We start from the raw sequence: 19,210 nt of genomic DNA, 5'->3' as shown, positions 1-19,210 counted from the left end.
GGTCCTTGAGGGCCGGTATCCTGCATGTCTTCGCTCCAACACTTCTGATTCACTGTTTGATTCACCTGTTCAGCAGCTCATCAGGCCCTGCAGAAGCTTGTTAATCACCTGTTGATTGAAACCAGGTGTGATGATACAGGGTTGAAACTAAAATATGCTGGATAGTGGCCCTCGATGGACCAGGGTTCCCCACCCCTGCTTTGCAGCATAGTCATTTCCAGGCTTGGAGGGCCGGTATGCAGAACGTTTTAGTTTTGACTCTGTTTAAACACACCTGATTTCATTCAGCAGGTGATTAACAAGCTTCTGCAGAGCCTGATGAGCTGCTGCACAGGTGATTCAACCACTGAATCTAGTGTGTTGGAGCAGGGAAACCAATAAAGCGTGCTGGATACCGGCCCTCCAGGACCGTAATTGGATACACCGGCTTTACAGGGTTAATGAAATGTCACTCAGACCCCCACCGCTCTCTATGGCCTCCATGCAGCATTTACAATTTCAGAGTGCCAGTCCAGTCTGCTGGACTTTAAAAAAAATGGAGCTGACATACAACTGCAGTCATGAACACACGATTTGTTTACTTTATTGTTGAATCACTCCTGTAGACACTAATGGAGGCTGGGGAGACATTTCAGCTCTTATATTAAAATGCTAAAAAGAAGAACGCACCGCGAGGAGGTAAGTTTAGCCTTTGGTTCTACTAAGCGGACACTAGGGGTGCTAAAAGCAAGCCAAAATTGCCACTTCACCCTCTGATAATTTGGCAAAATTACATATATTAAGACAAATCCTGGTATTTACTTTTTAACACACAGTCAATAAGTTTTGTTTTTTAGTGATTTCCCTCTAACTTTGGGGAGACTGAGGAACAATGTGATGCAGGCTGGAGTCAGCAGAACTCCCAGAGCATAGCGTAACAAATGAAATTACTTAGAGCCTGTTTTCCCTCTTTTGTTAAGAGCACAAATGGATGTGTTGTGAAGCTAAATTAAGAACTGATTCACAAACAAGCTGCCTTTATTGAGGAGTGATTGAGCTTCTGTTCTCCCTTCAGAAGAGTTTCAAATAGAAAATGCATGAATGGATGCCACTTCCTCAGCATCAGCCTCATCACTGCTTGTATATTGTCATTTAGCTCGATGCATGACTGAGCGTTCGTCCATATCCAGAAAGCTGGCAGCTTTGATCCCTAAATGGTTGCATTGTTGTTTTCTTTGTAACTTTTCAGATAATTTCCACTCCTGTAATCACTTGCATCACAACTGCAATCCAAATTTTTAATATGTATTTTTGTTTATGTTACAAGAAATAGCTCAGAGGGGTCCTTGATGCCTATTTTTAGGATTTAATATCTGTCTAATTTGAAGTCCATTCTCCTTTCATTGCCAACGTTTCCACTTTGTTGAATGTCCTCATGTAACCCAACAATCTGTTGGTGTGCTGCTAAAAAAAGAAAACAGCTCATAGGTTTTGCTGAGAGTAGAAAGGTTCAAACTTATATTAAAGGGACATTTAGCAAAGTTTTCATATTTTAAATAATTTTCTTGAGCCAGTATGTGCTAAAACTACCCTTTACTGGGTTAATGAAATGGGTTACCAACTGGGTTGGTACTTAGAAAAAGTTGAGCTGACATACCTGGCGCTGCAGTCTGGTTCCAGCATATTTCCTGCATGATCATGAACACAAGTGATTGGTTAATTTTAGTGATGAATAGGGTTGGGCATAGTTTGATTTTGAATGATTCCGATTCTGATTCCAATTCCTCGGTTCGATTCCGGTTCCTATCGATTCCTGATTCCGATTCTTTCAAGACATGACATGCTTTACATGAGCCAGCAAACCACAGGTCCTACTTGATGAAATTATCTTAACTTGTTGTTGTTGTTTATGTGCTTAGCAGAACTTCAACAAGAATTTTAATTCTATGAACAATAACATCACCTTCATTTAGACAAAATCATGTGTTATGGATTTTATCAATATGTTTATCAATAAACCCATTTCCTTCAGCTAGAGAGAGGGACAAGAGACAATAAGGCTGACATACAACCAAATCATGATTTGTGTCAAGTGAATGCCCTGAACATCTGGTCACAGAATTTATTTATACAAAAAGATGAGAAAGGAATGGGAGTGGATCATGTGTGTGTGTGTGTGAGAGAGAGAGAGAGAGAGAGTGTGTGTGTGTGTGTGTGTTTGTGTGTGTGTGTGTGTGTGTGTGTGTGTGTGTGTGTGTGTGCTTTCAGGACATTCAGTTAATAGATTTGTTAATAGGACTAAAGTAATGAAATATAAAATTTCCATAACATAATCCCTCCTGTTTATCCGAATAGGATAACCAAACAAAAAGAAAACAACACAAAGAACAAATAAAATAATAAGGAACAAACAAAATAATAAAACACGGGAAGGCAAACACGACTGACAATAACATCAAACAGCAGTTAACAATGATACAAGTGAGATAATGGGGATCAGTTAAATTAACACCATCATAAACTTATAAAGAGCTATTACATACATATTTAAGAGAATTTACAGTAATACAACAGTTCTACAATTTATAGCAGTTCCTGTAAAGAGATTTGGGAAGGGTTAGCAAAACCATAAAATATACAGACTTCGTTGTGCCCTAAAGGCAGTCAGTTGACGTCGATGAGCTTGCAGTGGGATAGATAAATCCAAGATGGCTTCTCAGCAATCTTCACAGCAGTGGGGGTGGTCAGGAGAACTTGGAACAGGCCTCCCATCTCGGGCAGCGCCAGTTGTCTCATTTCAGCACCTTGATCAGAACCCAATTTCCTGGTTTCACATCTTGTGGGCAAAAAAGTACAAGGAAATTCTGGGAGATCACTGTTGATTTTGACTTGTTTTCAGCAAAAATTCTTATCATCCAACATTCAAAGTATTTTCCCTGTCACTCTGGACTCCAGTTATTTCATCCACAGTTGTACTAACAAGGGTTCTTTCAGCTCAAATTCAAGGACTCAAACATCCAGCCATTACCTCATTCACAAATGTCTTCTATTTACTTATCTTATAACAGAGGCACACAGGTGAGTGCGTGTGTGTGTAGGAAAATCGTTATCAGCCGTCCCTCCTCTTGAGACATGAGACAACTCATGGCTCACCAGAAACAAAACATAAACAAAACAGGTCCAATACCGGCAAGCATTGCGCCAACCCGATGCAAAAATTGGACCTCACATAACATGTTTCCTCTAAAGCAGGGGTAGGGAACCCTGGTCCTGGAGAGCCACTATCCAGCACGTTTTAGAGGTCGCCCTGCTTCAACAAAGTTGAATCACCTGTTCAACTGCTCATCAGGCTCTGCAGAAGCCTTTTAATCACCTGCTGATAAAAATCAGGTGTTTAAAGGCAGGGCACCCTCTGAAATGTGCTGGATAGTGGCTTTCCGGACCAGGGTTCCCTACCCGCACTCTAAAGGCTAAAAGTACCCATCCCAAGGAACTTACAATTACCAGTTTACAACAGCAGGGGGCAGAGTCGTGCAGCACAGTGTGCATAAAAAAGTAATACGAAACAAGACAAAACGAACTAACAAAAAGCCATAATCAGTGTAAAGAAAATTGAAAATAAACACAAAAAGTGATTTACATCACCTAGAAGTAACAGGAGAAATCGCAGTAGAAGAGCTGTTGCCGAAGATTGTAATCTAACGAAATCAAAAAGAATCAACCCATCTGGGAAAAAAATAATGATGACCCGCACTTGCATAGCGCCTCTCAGAGTAAGGACTCCAAAGCGCTTCACACTACAGTGTATCATTCATCCATTCACACACACAGTCACACACACTGATGGTGATGAGCTACGATGTAGCCACAGCTGCCCTGGGGCGCACTGACAGAGGCGAGGCTGCCGAGTACAGGCGCCACCGGTCCCTCCGACCACCACCAGAGTGAGCTTGTCAGCATCCACAAGCTCATGTCACAAAATAATAATGTCATAGACTCTAAACAGTTTGCTCTCCTTATGCCAGAATGCTCACCTTTATTTACACCATCACAGCTAAATTAGGAAATATGTCCAAGACCAAGTGACTTTTTAAATTTTATCTCTTTGCTTCCAACACTGGAGTTAACTAAGAACGAAACCAGTCTAATTATAAAAATAATTTTTCAACTTCATATAGATTCAGCAAGGTAAGAGTACATCAACAATGTACAATGCCACTCAATAATGTCACTCAAATTATGCATAAAATTTGTCAGCAGGAGACAAATACTGTTATATTAAAACTCCGTAAGTGAAAATGAACAACAGATTTATGTAAGGAAAATAAAACTCATTTGTAACATAGAGACAGTGAACGTTAAAAAAAAACCCAAACAAACAACTGATGGTGTTCCTGGATACACACAGCCCTAAAGGTGTTTAAAAGGATGATAATCGTTTCAGGAAAGGAAAAGACGATCTAATTTGTAATTTGTAAAAATTTAATTTGTCTAAAATGGTCATACTTCAGGAAACAAGCTAAGCAGAGGAAGGCCCTAATTAGATTAAAGGTCAAGCAGAGGAATATAACCTAAGTGTAATTATGAACAAGGAAAGTATTTATATTCACAAAACAGCAAGAAATAATCTAAATAAAAAACGGACAAATGTTAAAACTACTAGATGAACATGTAATCGGGTCATTCTCAAAATAATGTGACCATCAAATAGCATTTGTTAGATCATCATGCTACTGATCACATCTAATGGTCATGAAGGACAAGTGTCATCTTATAATGCTCGTCTAGCAATAATAAAAACAAAACAATAGCCAAGGGCATGGGCTGCTCTCTTTGTTGAAAAAGAAGGAGATAAGTTAGAGCTCATTTACTCAACGAGAGAGAAGTCTCTCGTTTAGCAAAATGGCAGAAAATATTCATTAACCAACTAGGAAGTAGTTCAATATAACATAAACAGTTAATTGAGAATCGGGATAGATTGACTAACACAAAGTAGAGATATTTACATGACTTCATTACACTTTTATACTCTTCATACATTTAAAGACCTAGATTCTTTAAATATACAGTTAATTTAACATCTTAATATAGATAGGGTTAAGATAAGGAAACAGTGAGGTTTGGCATGGCACTGAGAAATGGCCTAATCTCACTGGTGAGAGTCTGACTTCTAGAAAACAACTTGTTATAAAGTAATAATACTATTTGAATTGTATAAATAAACTGATTTTAGCACATTACTATTAAATTATAAAATGAAGAGGAATCAGTTATTTTATATTGATACTTCTGATGAGCAAATGGAAATGACTTCACCGGTGGATTATAATTTATTTTTATTATGTACGACCGCTTTAATGTTCTAGTGTTTTTAAAGGTCAGTCTGTGCCATACCACACACGATCATGCTATATCATCTTCAGTTACATCTGATTGTATCACAAAGCAATCACACAATATTATTTTATCACACTTCTCATTTCTTTTGTTTTTGTTCACTCAAAACGATAAAATAATAAAAATAAAAACAACAGAATATAGATGGTCACACAAAATAATTTGAATAAAAAGGAGCAGAGAGAAGAAAATAAGACATTATGTGCCTTTTTTTAAACTAAATAAGTTCAGCATGTCGCATTCCTGGTTAAACTTTCAAAATAAAACACAGATAAATCACAGAAACTATTGTAATTTACCATCCATCCATCCAATCTCTTCTGCTTATCCGAGGTTGGGTCGCGGGGGCAGCAGCCCAAGCAGAGAGGCCCAGGCTTCAGCTACTTGAGCCAGCTGGGGAGAGGCGTTCCCTGGCAGGTTGAGAAACACACTCCCTCCAGCGTGTCCTGGGTCTTCCTTTAGGTCTTTTACCGGTTGGATGTGCCCGGGAAACCTCACCTATCTCTTTTCTCTTTTGACTGTGTCAGCAGCAAATAATAGGCTACCAATTAGCAGAGACACATTTCCAAGTAGTGTACATTATGGTTCAGGTTCAGTCCAAGGAATGACCCTTGTGGCACTCCATAACTAATACCACACAGTTCTGATTTATTAATATTAATTTGAAGAAATAGTTTTCTATTTTTTAAGTGAGTGAGTAAGTTTTCTGCACAAAGTTTCCCAATTTCTTTACTTTATGGATTACCTCATTAGTTCTCATTAGTTTGTTGGGACAGCAATAGCTCAGAAGGTGGAGCGGGTTTTCCAGTAATCGGAAGGTTGCAGGTTTGATCCCGGCTCCGACCAGAGGATGCTGCTGTTGTGTCCTTGGGCAAGACACTAAACCTGCCTTGCCTGCTGGTGGTGGTCGAAGGGAGCGGTGGCACCTGTGTTTGGCAGCCTCACCTCTGCCAGTGTGCCCTAGGGCAGCTGTGGCTACATTGTAGCTCATCCCCACCAGTGTGTGAATGTGTAAAGTGCCTTGGGGGGTTGTAGAACCCTAAGAAAGCGTTATACAAATACAGACCATTCACCATTCTTCATCCCTCTACTTCTTCTTTTATTACATTCTGTACTTGGGCACGTCGCTGCTACTGCAAGGCGACGGTGGCACTGGAGTTAAGTGCTCGCCCCGTAACCAGAAGGTTGCAGGTTCGAGCCCCGCTCAGTCTGTCGCTGTCATTGTGTCCTTGGGCAAGACACTTAACCCACGTTGCCTGCTGGTGGTGGTCGGAGGGACCGGTGGCGCCAGTGCTCGGCAGCCTCGCCTCTGTCAGTGCGCCCCAGGGCAGCTGTGGCTACATCGCAGCTCATCCCCACCAGTGTGTGAATGTGTGTGTGAATGGGTGAATGACTGGTTGTGTTGCAAAGCGCCTTGGGGGGTTCCAGGACTCTAGAAGGCGCTATATCAAATACAGACCATTTACTCTTACAGAATAAATGTAAGTCTTATTCTGGTGTGACAGTCATCTTGTATCTAATATTTTATCATATTGTATTGTTTTAAATAGAATTATGTCAGATTGCATATAGCAAAGCCCCACATTGTATTGTAATGCATTGAATAGTAATGTGTTGTAGCCTCTCATATTAGCATTACCATGTCAACAGTAATAACAGGTACCCAGACAAAACCAGCAGCCAGCATTTTTACTCCTCTCAGACATACAGACCTGCCAGCCTCTACACAGTCTTCATACATCTCCCTGTGTGTTCTCCAGGTCTGGGGGGTGCTTGTGGTTACCTGGTGGGAGCTATGGACTGGGGCCACTCTGTGATGGGTCGCCTGCTGGGTTCTGAGTACCAAGTCATCTACTTCTTCTCAGCGATCACCTGGGGCTTCTTCCTCACGGTGCACCTCTTCAGTATTCCAGAGAAACCTCTGGACAGAGACCCATCTGCTGCTGATTCCTCATCCGCCAGCGCCCTTCGCTTGCTGGGCTCACAAAGCAATGGTTATGGAGCGCTGAGTAAAGAGCCCACCTCTCCTGTTGTCCCACCATCTGTCACAGACATCAGGCCCAGATCATTCTCAGCTCTGGGGGAAGCCAACGCAGTGACCTCCAGTGCCAAGCAACCAAACAAGGAGGTATTACATGTGTAGAATCAAAGCCCAAGTATTCAAATACTTGTTTAGTCTGCCGAAGATCCTGCTAAGTTTGTCGTTGGGTTTTAGGTTTATGATCCCATGAACAGCAATCATTCCATTAGATTAGACTCACAGAGATCACTTCTGAATCTCTGAAAACTGTACATGAATTTAAAAACTGCCAAGTGCTCGGTCTTTTCTCCCTTGTGCTTTAAAGCCAGCATGCGGTCGAGCTGAAAAGGCTTCTCAAGTTCCTCAGAAACCTAATTATAAAAGCCTGAGAAAGCTCTCATTCACTCAATATAAAAATACTTCACTTTGTTGTGTTTCTTCCACACAAAAAATCTGATTTTATTTTTGTAAACTATATTTTGCTGAGTTGGAGAAGAGAAAATGAGGCAAGTGGCAGAAAATGTCTAGATTTCACACTAAATTAGTTGCTGCATCTCTGAATTTTCTTATTATGCATACATTTGATTTGATCAGAACCTTTTTGAGTAGATTTGAGATTTTTGGAGCACTTGTTTAAATGAGAGAAGCTTCTATAATCATCACACCGCAGCCTTCATCCTGCTCTGAGGGTTGTCATCATATTGTCTGTTTTTTGATGTGTGTTTTTTTAAAATCTTTTATTCCTCACATCCTATCAGTCAGCATAGCAATCAGCCTCAACAATAACACCAGGTGGTGGGTATTGTGCAGGTTTTCTGGTGTTTGATCTGCAATAATTATTGAGACAGATGATTTGTGACAAAGTAGAGCCCACATGAATACCAGGGCCTGATTATTGCCAGAAGTTATTCACTTTGTCAGCAGTGTTTGCATGATGACAACTTTAAATATGAATGCCGTGAGTAATCTTTCAAGGGCAAATGATAAACTTTAACTGTAGTTGTGCAACAACTCTGCTTTTGGATAATGTGACCGATTGTTGCTGAACATTGCTGCAAAAACTGATGGAAGTCATATTTGATTAAAATCTCCAAACTTTATTTTGACTGACATCACCAGAAGAAAAAAATAAATAAATATAATGTTCAAAACCTGTTTTTGCAAATTAACTAATTTATTTATCTCTCTGAACTTTAGCTTACCTCATGTTTAAGAAAAGTGATCATTAAAGGTTGAATATGGAACACCAAAGCGACATCTAGTGTGTGGAGGTTGTAGTTGCAACAATAGAACAAGGTTTCCAGACGTCGGGATACGATACGTGAAGTGACCAGCCAGCCAAACATAAAAAATACAGGTCAAAGACAACTAAATGCTTTTGTACCTGACCTGTAGGCATCTAATGTTGGAGGCTGAGAGAGTGTCTTCTCCACTCTCTCCTGGCTCAAGAGTCAACAACCTTTGAATTCACATAAACATGACCCGCACTTATAGCGTATAGCGCCTTTCAAAGTCAGAGGACTGCAAAGTGCTTCACACTACAGTGTATCATTCATCCATTCACACACACATTCACACACTGATGGTGATGAGTTACAATGTAGCCACAGCTACCCTGGGGTGCATTGACAAAGGCAAGGCAAGACTGCCGAGCACAGGCGCCATCAGTCCCTCCAACAGGCAAGGTGGGTTAAGTGTCTTGCCCAAGGACACAACAGCAGAATTCTCTGTCCAGAGCCGGGATCAAACCTGCAACCTTCTGATTACTGGGCAACCCGCTCAACCTGTTGAGCTACTGCTGCCCATCTGATTGACTTCACAGCCTGCTAATTTGACTTAGGTGTATGTTTTGAGATTTATGTCAATGCAGCTAGCTCGAAAGTCTTTACAATAGCCCCTCACCACAGTAGTGAAAGTGAGCCGGCAGTTAGACCGCCTCTGATTACTGGGTGTGGAGGTTGATGGGCCAAGATCAGTATTCTCATATTAGGATCAACGTCATATACTGCAAAGTAGTCTAACTGACAGGTAACGTTCGTTGTTAGCAAGCGAGTTAGCTTAACCATCCATGAGAAAATTTGCCCTTTCCACGCACGTTTTGGTGCTGTGAACATTTTTAATTTGGGTCCATCTGTTGTAGGCTTCACCTAAACTCACTCTGGTTTTAGATCTTTTATGGTTGCTGAGAAGGATGTCGCCATCTTCTGGGCTCATAAGCAACTGCTTGACTCGGCGAGTCTGCCATTTTCCACAGCTGTGCCAAGTGGACTGGCAACCCGCTACGGTGCCCCCTATTGGCTGGTAGATGTAAACATAAACCCATTGCGCCTGTCAAAATAAATATTTGATGATTTTTTTATTAAAATATGATTTTAAAGGACATCAGCACACCTCCAAACGCCCCGTGGAGGAATTATTTTTTAAAATGAAGATTTAAATTAAATTGTTCCACATTGAACCTTTAAATGTTTTGGAAATGATTGTTCCCCTGCCCGTCTCTGTAGAGGCATGCTCTGATGGGGAATGCTTGTGTTTATCTGCAGGACCAAAAGAAGATGACATTCAGGTCTCTGATGAAAGCTATCATCAGCATGCCGAGCCACTACCGCTACCTGTGCATCAGTCACCTGCTGGGGTGGACAGCTTTCCTCTGCAACATGCTCTTCTTCACTGATTTCATGGGACAGGTATTGATTTGTCTGAGTTTCAAAATATAATTGAGACACTTTACAGCATTAAACGCCAAATCCATTTGTGGTCAAGGATATGAAAAGGTTATAAATTCACTCTGTAGTCCTCAACATTTCTTTTTACTGTGGGAGCATCTACATTTAATCTATTTTTAAAGAAGCTGAGTTGAACATGAACTGAACTGCTTACAGATGAAACCTCGGATCGCCAGAATAACACTTTTCTAAATTCAGTTAGCTGGAAATTCATCTGTTAAATTCTTTTATTTTTCGAATCAAACCAAACATTTAAATGACCACTTTTATAAGCAGCAGAACAGCAAAAGATTTAGACAGAATTATACGAGAAGAATGAAAAGTGTGAATAAGAAAGCTTCTTCAGTCTGACCATTTTAATTTTATCGAATATGAAAAAAATTCTGCAAGATATTTTATTTTATTTAACATGCATATGCAATAAACATGACAATTGTTTGGAAAAGTGATGTTTGAGTCCATTTGTGGATTAAAATGTGCTTTTATGGTGCATAAAAATGACAGATTTCTCCTTTTTACAAGATGATAACACACAGATGAATATGACATCATCACTTAAACCATTTAATGAATTCCTCTTGTTGTTTAGTTCAGACTCTATAAGAAATTCTGTTTAAAGTTTATAAAACCATAAATAAAAGGTCCAAATGTGACGAAATGGTTTGTTGAAACGAAGCAGACAAACAGCCCTGATTAGAGATATGAGAGAATAAAAGTAGAAGCTTTGCACCAGTTTGTCATGTTTATTTCATGTTTAAGTAAAACAAAAATGTTATTCATGTTATTCATGAACCTGCTGTAGATAATAACCTCAGCTGGTCTCTACTGGACAGGTTCTAACGTAGAATTTTGGTGTTAAAATAAAAATGACACGTCAATGGTTCATGTGAACACCCTTTTACAAAACCTTTCAAAACGTTTTTTCTATGGAAATGATTCTCTCTATTACGTAAGACTCAGAGTGTAACACTTCTGATTGGAATTTCATAATTTTATAAAATACTGTTTGTATGAACTACTACAATTTGAAGATTAAATATGTTTTAAAACAGAAGAAATCAACTCTTAACTGGCCTCACTCTAACTATCCATTAGCTTGTCAAACTTGTCAATGCTATGCTCTATTTCTCCAAACTGAGGCTGAGTATTATCTACAGCCAGTTGAGTAAACATTTTCATAACCATTAAAGTATATCTGAACCACCAGAGAAGGCTGTTGTTGTGTCCTTGGGAAAGACGCTGCAGCCTGCTGGTGGTGGTTAGAGGGACCGCTGGCACCCGAGTTTGACAGCCTCGCCTCTGTCCGTGCACCGCTGGGCAGCTGTAGCTCATCCCCTCCTGTGTGTGAATGTGTGTGTGTGAATGGGTGAATGGCTGAGTGTGTTGCGACGAGCCTTGGGGGGTTTGTAGAACCCTATGGCGCTATACAAATACAGGCCATTTACCATAGTTTAAAATCTGTCAGCCTGATGTTAGACTGTTAGAAGGAATGATTTTGTTAGGACTAAAGGTAAAAGGTGTTTTCTCCTGAGGTTGGAGAAAACATCTAGTCATTCTTTGTTTTCTTAGAGATTTAGGTTTCTGCTTGGTGGATTTAAAGGACAAGTTCATGATCTTGTGTCTGTATTTGTATAATGCACAGACATAGACAGATTTACCTACAGTGGATTAAAAATGGGAACAAGTATTTACAGAGATTTAGGAAACCGGTTAAAGGGAAGTTTAATCAGAGCCGCTGAACGTTTGGACCCCCACCTGCTTCACTTTTCACCTTTTTACTACAGAAGAACAGAAACCAATCTCATCCAAAAGCAAACTGTTTCCCTCTCACAGAAGGTTATCATTTCAGCCAACATGTAGTCAGTTGTTCACAACTAAAATAAAACACACACAAAATCGTATTATCTTGTGAAAACACATTTAGAAATAATAATAATTCAGGATCTCTATATAGGGAGAAATATTTATTATTCTAGACTTATAAATATTTAATCTCCACATCCTATTTTTTGCATAAGAGCTGCTGACAAAGTTGTTTGCTTCTTCTGCTTAGAGATTATCCAGTGACACTGGGAACTGTTAAACTTCAATTATGAACAATTTATATTGTAGTCAAAAACCTACCAACAGCAAATGCTAACCCCTCTACAGGTGGACGCCTGTACAGTAATGATTAAAAGGCGTTTAAAAAAACAATTAACCCGTCTCTCAAAGGCAACCATGTCTTCATTTTCTTCTCTTGATATCGTTTGAAACTTTCATTCTGAAGGCTCCATTAGAGAGCAGACAACACTTTCAAAACCATTTTATTGATTAAGTGTTCATTCAATTACAGATTAATGAAAGGGAGCTGCTAATGTGTGTCAGAGTCAGAACAGCGAGTTCGTGGTGAGGTGGGAAACAGAACAGTGCGATGTTTTGATGAGTTCCAGCTGATTAATATGTGTTTGTGTGGCTGCAGGGGTTGGGAGGCACAGTTGTGTTGCATGTAATTATGATAAATGCTCTGCAGAAACCAAGGGAGCGTGCTCGTCTAAGTGTCCAAAACTCACTCCGACTATTTATGACCTCGATTCATCAACCTCAGACACGCTGGAGTGTTTTCTGCAAGTTTTGTGTTTACAGGCGTTATTTACAAAGAAAAGAAAATATAATGTTATACAACAAAACATTCAGTTTTTTTTTGTTTTATATTTTGCACTTTAGTTTTGTTTATTCAAATCAAATCAGTTTATTTATATGGCGCCAAATCACGACAAAAGTCATCTCAAGGTCCTTCACAGAGCACACATTCCAATACAGTTCAGTTCCTTGTGCCAATAATTTAAAGGGATACTTTGCATCTTTTTTATGTTTTTAAATCTTTTTCTTGAGCCAGTATGTGCTAAAACAGCCTTTTACAGGGTTAATAAAAGGACACCCAGCCCCTATCGCCCTCTGTGGCCAGAATATTCCACGAGCAACTTCTGACTGGCGGGCTACTCTGTTGGGACAGAAAAATGGAGCTGACATACCTGGTGCTGCAGTCTGCTTCCAGCACGTTTCCTGCATGTTTTAGATCATCAACATAGCTGATTTGTTGAATGTAGAGAAGGCCCACTCCTGTAGACACCAAGAAAGGCTGAGGAGACATTTCAGCTGTTAGATTAAGGTGTCAAAAAGACGAATGCACAGCAAAGAGATACGTTTTACTTTAGGATCCACAAACAGACTCTAGGGGATGCTAAAAGCAAGCCAAAACTGCCTAGTTTCCCTTTACGTGGCAACGGTGGCACAGGAGTTAAGTGCTCGCCCCGTAAACGGAAGGTTGCAGGTTCGAGCCCCGCTCAGTCTGTCGCTGTTGTTGTGTCCTTGGGCAAAACACTTAACCCACGTTGCCTGGTGGTGGTGGTCGGAGGGACCGGTGGCGCCAGTGCTCGGCAGCCTCGCCTCTGTCAGTGCGCCCCAGGGCAGCTGTGGCTACATCGCAGCTCATCCCCACCAGTGTGTGAATGTGTGTGTGAATGGGTGAATGACTGATTGTGTTGCAAAGCGCCTTGGGGGGTTCCAGGACTCTAGAAGGCGCTATATCAAATACAGACCATTTTACCATTTACCATTTACAAGTTCCCATATTGATATTAGACTGTTCAGCATGTTTTCTTGGCTGTAAGAAGGAATCTTTTCAGATTGCATCGAGTCACTGACTAGTGTCAGAGTCTTTACAGCATTCCTCATACTAAGCAAGCATTTAGTGACAGTGGAGAGGAAAACTCCCTTTTAACAGGAACAAACTTCCAGAGGATCCTGGATCAGTATAAGCAGCCATCCACCACGACTCACTGGGGATCGAGAAGACACAGCAGACATATGCACTCCCCACACCCACCCACACACACACAAACAAACAACATATGTACCAATTAGTGTTTCTATGGCTATGTTGTGATTTCTTAGCAGATATTCTATTTAGTAACACATGAACTTTTTAGTCTTTATCTGAGAGAATCTATAATTTATTCACCAGGTGAACTAGTAGTAGGACATGCTATGTCAACATTGCAAACAGACTATTTATGTATTTGTCTCTCTTGTGTTTTTTTCTCCAGATTGTTTATAAAGGAAACCCTTATGCAGACCACAACTCCACAGCTTATGCCACGTATGAGAGAGGAGTAGAGGTCGGCTGCTGGGGTCTGTGTATTAATGCCGTGTCCTCTGCTCTTTATTCATGTGAGTGACTCTTCTAGGTGACAAAGTCTGAGCTTATTTTTTTCATCAGCCATTATCATCACAGTCGACCTCCATTAGCATCCTGACACTTGACTGGCTGTCAGTGAAGAGCAGTGAATATATATATATATATATATATATATATATATATATATATATATATATATATATATATATATATATATATATATATATATATGTCAGTGAGTGAAACTGATATCAGCAGGTAGTCAGCGTTTCTGAATCAGGTCCTGGGGTTGCAGCCTTTCATTAACAGGCTCTGCATCAGTGATGTTCTCCCAAAGGCAAGCTGAGCTGTTATGTATGTTTGTTGGGGAGGGGAGGGGGAGGGGGGGTTCTGAGGTAGTAATATCTGTGCAAAACAAGCTCCCACAATGCGGGTCTGAAATTTAGGCCAACGCGGAAGTGAAATAAATTGCAGTTCCACCCTCATCCGCGAGGGGCTGGTGTCAGAAGTGAGCAAATTCTCATTGACTCCCATGTTAAAAATACCAATTTCACAGCAGAAATAAACATGTTTACAGCCTGGTACCAAAACATGTTTTTGGTTTAATTGACCTAGTTTACACTCATGACAACTCTGAGGGGGGGTGAATTTTTTTGTCACTCTTCTGTTTAAGTGTATTAAATGCCTAAAATTCTATATAATTAATGAGCATCAGACCCATTGACCTCAATAGCCTCAGTCTGAGCCTCGGTCTCGCCTGAAAACTGTTCCGCGATTTTTAGTCTCTGAACTTAGACCAGTAGTTGTAGCGTTTGTGTATTATTTTTTGGATATTTTTTGTGCAATTGTTGGACAAAATTACTTGCTGTGGTATTAATTGCACCAATAGAGCATCCAAGGAGTCTCCACTTCATTTTTTTTGGTAAGTAAAATTATATTTATGTATTTTAGGTCACTTCCGCTTTTGCATTAGCTGAGCTTATCAAAGTAGTTAGCTAACTACCATTTTAACATGTACTGTTTAACAATGAAATTTAGATGTAATACGGTAAGATAATTAATAGGGTATATGTCTACGGGTGTAAAACCCAGCGCATTTAACATAAAAATGGGTTGAAATATGACATGTTGGTGGAGCTCTCGGAGGGAGACTTCTGTGTTCCATTCTTCCACCCGGTTCTCCCCAGTGGTCAGCCCGGCGCATCTCTGACCACTTTGGCGCCTGTCTGATGTGCGGGCTGACCGCTTGTGGAGCTCTCGGACTCTGAGAGAGACCTGACCACAGAAATACTGCAGCTCGGTGAGTTGGCTGATAGTGCTTGATGTTAGTCTCCAGAAGTCTGTATGCCATCAGATAAACTCGCTCGTTTTTTTTTCTTTTGCATATTTGTAAAATAGTGGTGGGGGGGAGCGACTAAATTAGTAATTTGTCCACAAAGAGCCACGACCGGGTGCCCTGTTCTCATGGGAACTAGTGCAGTTTAATAAAATGGAAATTAGTTAATAAAATTGATTATTAAAAGGTTCATATCCTATCCAATAAGACGATAGAATCAAGTGTTTGGTTTTATATATTTTTTTTATAAAGTATGCATTTTGTATTACTCTTTATCCTAATTTTAGTCCTTTTACTACAGGCCATGATAAGCTATTAAGTATTTTAAACCCATATGCTAAAGTAGTTCTTTGTATGACGTTTTCCTCTAGGTGATCCAGAAAGGCTTGACCTTTGGGTAAGCAACCAAAGAAGAGAGTGCTGGACTCCTAATTCACACTCCCGCTTGTGCAGTAGAGAGATGAAGAAACCACCCTCCGTCACAATTTTTGACAGGTCTATTGTTCTTTGACCTATATGACCTTTCCCCCAAACCACCTCACATCTAACTTGACAGGTGTATTGTTTTATGACCTTTTGTGATGTGACCTTTACCATATGTCAAGAAATGAATTGATGACTGTTGTGTAATGACCCATGAAGTTATTGATTGTAGTCCCCTTCTGTCAAGATGTATATTGATGATCTGCTTTGATGTATTCAATCTGCACCACTTTACCTCAAGTTAAGATTGATAACTCTTTTGTGTTAGGATACCTCACCCCACAGCCCCACCCTTTCATAAGTAATACCCCATATCCCTCCCTCTAACCCTGCTTGCCTCTTTAAAAGCTCAGATCCATTTCAGCAGACAGACTGAGAACGAATCAGAATGGTGAAAGGCCGAAGAAATACCTCTAAGAAAATGGTGAAGCAAGAGGAGATGGATCAAGTGTCTACAACCGATGCTTCAACCTCTATCCGAGAGGAGAAGAAGGTGAAAGAGGAGAGCGTAGACATGCCGTAGCCGCTATCACAGACCTTGCTCTGTGAAAAATCCATAGCGATCCATGAGCTGCCTGCAGGGCGTAGTGCACCCCGCAAATCTACATTCTACATGTGTAGAGTTCAGCTTCCTCCTTTTGGCGGTAAAGAGTCCTTGGAGCAAATATGGCCGCTGGAACCTTACGTCTATACCGGTAGTTTTGGGTACCGGTTCAGCTATGACACTAAGGAGCTTTGTCTAATCCATGATGTGGCTGAGGACGAACCTCTCAAGCAATATTTATCACATTCAGCAGTTCTCTCCTACAATGACTGGGCAGTGCTCAACCTCCCAGTTCCACGCAGGGTGTACAAAGATGATCATGAGAGACCTCGTCCGGCTGTAAAACGCAACAGGCCGCAAGCTCTTCCATCGCTGGATGAAATCTAGAACACTGTGATAGCTTTCAGCGCTTCATGGGAGGGGCTCGAAGATGCGGATGGGCAGTGGATTTTCAAGGCCTCGGTCCGGGAGAGGATCGGAGCTCTTTTTTGTGCTGGAAAATGTGCATTCTGAATGCAGTATTTACCGCCTTTTACAGTTTGTACCTTTCGAGGTCTGGTGTGAGAAAATAGATGAAGTGGTGGATCATATCACTTCACTTTTTCGTACCAGCCGCTGCTGGAAAGACATTCTGACAATGTGAAAAAAGCTGGAATTCAAAGCCCCGCCTCAGGAGGAGGAGCGGCAGTCGCATCATCAACCCCCCCCCCCCCCCCCATCACTATATATAAAGAGCTTTCACCTAGAAACCATTTCATCCCAGACGATCTAGGGCATCAGCATGATGGGTTTCTACACTCAGTCGACCCTTAATGAACTATGGACCTTGGACAGCTTTTCCCTGCAACCGAGCTGGGTGCTAGCCGCTTCATCACCACCGAGATACAATGGCAGTCCGCGGCCCACGTTGCCGCCACCACCATCATGCTTTCCAGAGGATAACTTCCCACGGCTCCCCACAATCATGGAGGTCCCGGAGACCATCTCTGCTAACGCACCATTCAGACCCTGGATCGACGAGACTCCGGCGAGTCCTGATACTCCACATCCTTCAGAGACATCAATCCCTGATCTGCCACCGGTTTCGCCTCAACCTGCTCGGGAGGACGGTGTGCAACAGCAGCAGCAGCAGACCCTCGACATTCAGAGCACTGGTGAGGAGCCTCTACGTCTGCCTGACTGGGCGTTTTCTGAAAACACGGTGGAGCGAGTGAAGATGGCGATTCTTCACTTGGTCAACATGGCGGTCAAAGCTCTCCTACCTACAATCTGTCACGGACGCAAGATCGATCACCCCAGTCAGCGGCAACATGAATGTCTTTACGTAGCTGAAAATGAATTATTTTACGAATTTCACTTTCCTGACATTATCAGCAGAGTTTTAACATCTAAGCTGATTCTGGCTCTTCAAAGTTTTCTCACTCTGCATGGCTTCCAGCTGGATGCTGAAATCCTGTTCACCATGGCTGTGACGCAGCTGCACGGATTCAGGGCATTTTTCCTGTGTACGATCACCTGACCAAAGCTGACCTGGATGCACTGGATGCACTGGCTGTGGTGGTGGAGTGAACTGTGGGGGGCATGCTGTCTCTTCTGCAACTTTTTTTTTTAATTATAAACATTTCCAGTAGTTAACCATTAGATTTTATTCCTTATATCTGACTAGGCCTCACGGCTGTTTGTTCCAGTGCAATTAGATTTTATATTTGATTAGACCGCACAGTTACTTTTTACAGTGCAATTAGATTTTGTTCATTATAGTTGACTAGGACTCACGGTTGTTTTTTACAGTGTGAATAGATTTTATAATTGATTGGACCGCACAGTTGTTTTTTACAGTGTGAATAGATTTTATTCCTTATATCTGACTAGATTGTACAGCTGTTTTTACAGTACGATTAGGTTTTATTCTTATATCCGACTAGCTTTATTGTCACGTGTACAATTTATGAAATAAAAAGAAATAATGAGAATGAATATGTATCATTTTTTTTCAAGCATCCGTCAGAGATGGAGGAGGTAATGAAAATGGTTTATTTTTCACCAAAACATCAGGGTAGTTACGGAGGTGTGGAAAGGTTTAGAACCGGTTTACATTGAGAGACTGGGAAGAAAGTTTGATCGGATAAGGCTTGCGATTTTCTCCCAGAACAGGATGCTCACACACTCCACAAACCAGCAAGAGTTTGTTTTCCGAGAAATAAGGTTTTTGTCTCAGGGTCACTAAAGCAGTTTCAAGCTGACATATGCGACATGCAGGCCGTGTCAAAATCAAACGACGGTTTTAATTACCTATTAACTGTCATAGATGTATTTTCAAAGAAAGTCTATATACAAGTCCTGAAAAAGATGTTACAGAAGCTTTTGATTCCGTTTTGAAAGACAGTGGTACCCCTAAAAAACTGCAAACGGATGCTGGTAAAGAATTTTTTAATAAGAAATTTGAAGTCCTCATGAAGAAACACAGCATTGTGCACTTTGCCAAAGCCAGCAGCGTAAAGGCCAGTGTTGTTGAGAGATTTAACAGGACTCTAAAAGGTATGCG

The 19,210-nt window shown here is 41.0% G+C and overlaps 1 protein-coding gene across 1 annotated transcript in view; it reads left to right on the top strand.

The window, feature by feature from the left end:
• Positions 1-19,210, top strand: part of slc45a2 (solute carrier family 45 member 2) — a 46,239-nt gene that overhangs the window by 11,578 nt on the left and 15,451 nt on the right. Inside the window, exons 3-5 of the mRNA XM_054744451.2 lie at positions 7,137-7,504; positions 9,940-10,083; positions 14,211-14,334. Coding sequence (XP_054600426.2) covers positions 7,137-7,504; positions 9,940-10,083; positions 14,211-14,334 — 636 coding nt within the window. The remainder of the gene's footprint in view (positions 1-7,136; positions 7,505-9,939; positions 10,084-14,210; positions 14,335-19,210) is intronic.

Source organism: Nothobranchius furzeri, chromosome 6 (genome assembly GCF_043380555.1).
Source record: "Nothobranchius furzeri strain GRZ-AD chromosome 6, NfurGRZ-RIMD1, whole genome shotgun sequence".
Lineage (NCBI taxonomy): Eukaryota > Metazoa > Chordata > Actinopteri > Cyprinodontiformes > Nothobranchiidae > Nothobranchius > Nothobranchius furzeri.
The sequence above is the reverse complement of the archived record's forward strand: the minus strand, read 5'-3'. Positions and strand labels throughout refer to the sequence as shown.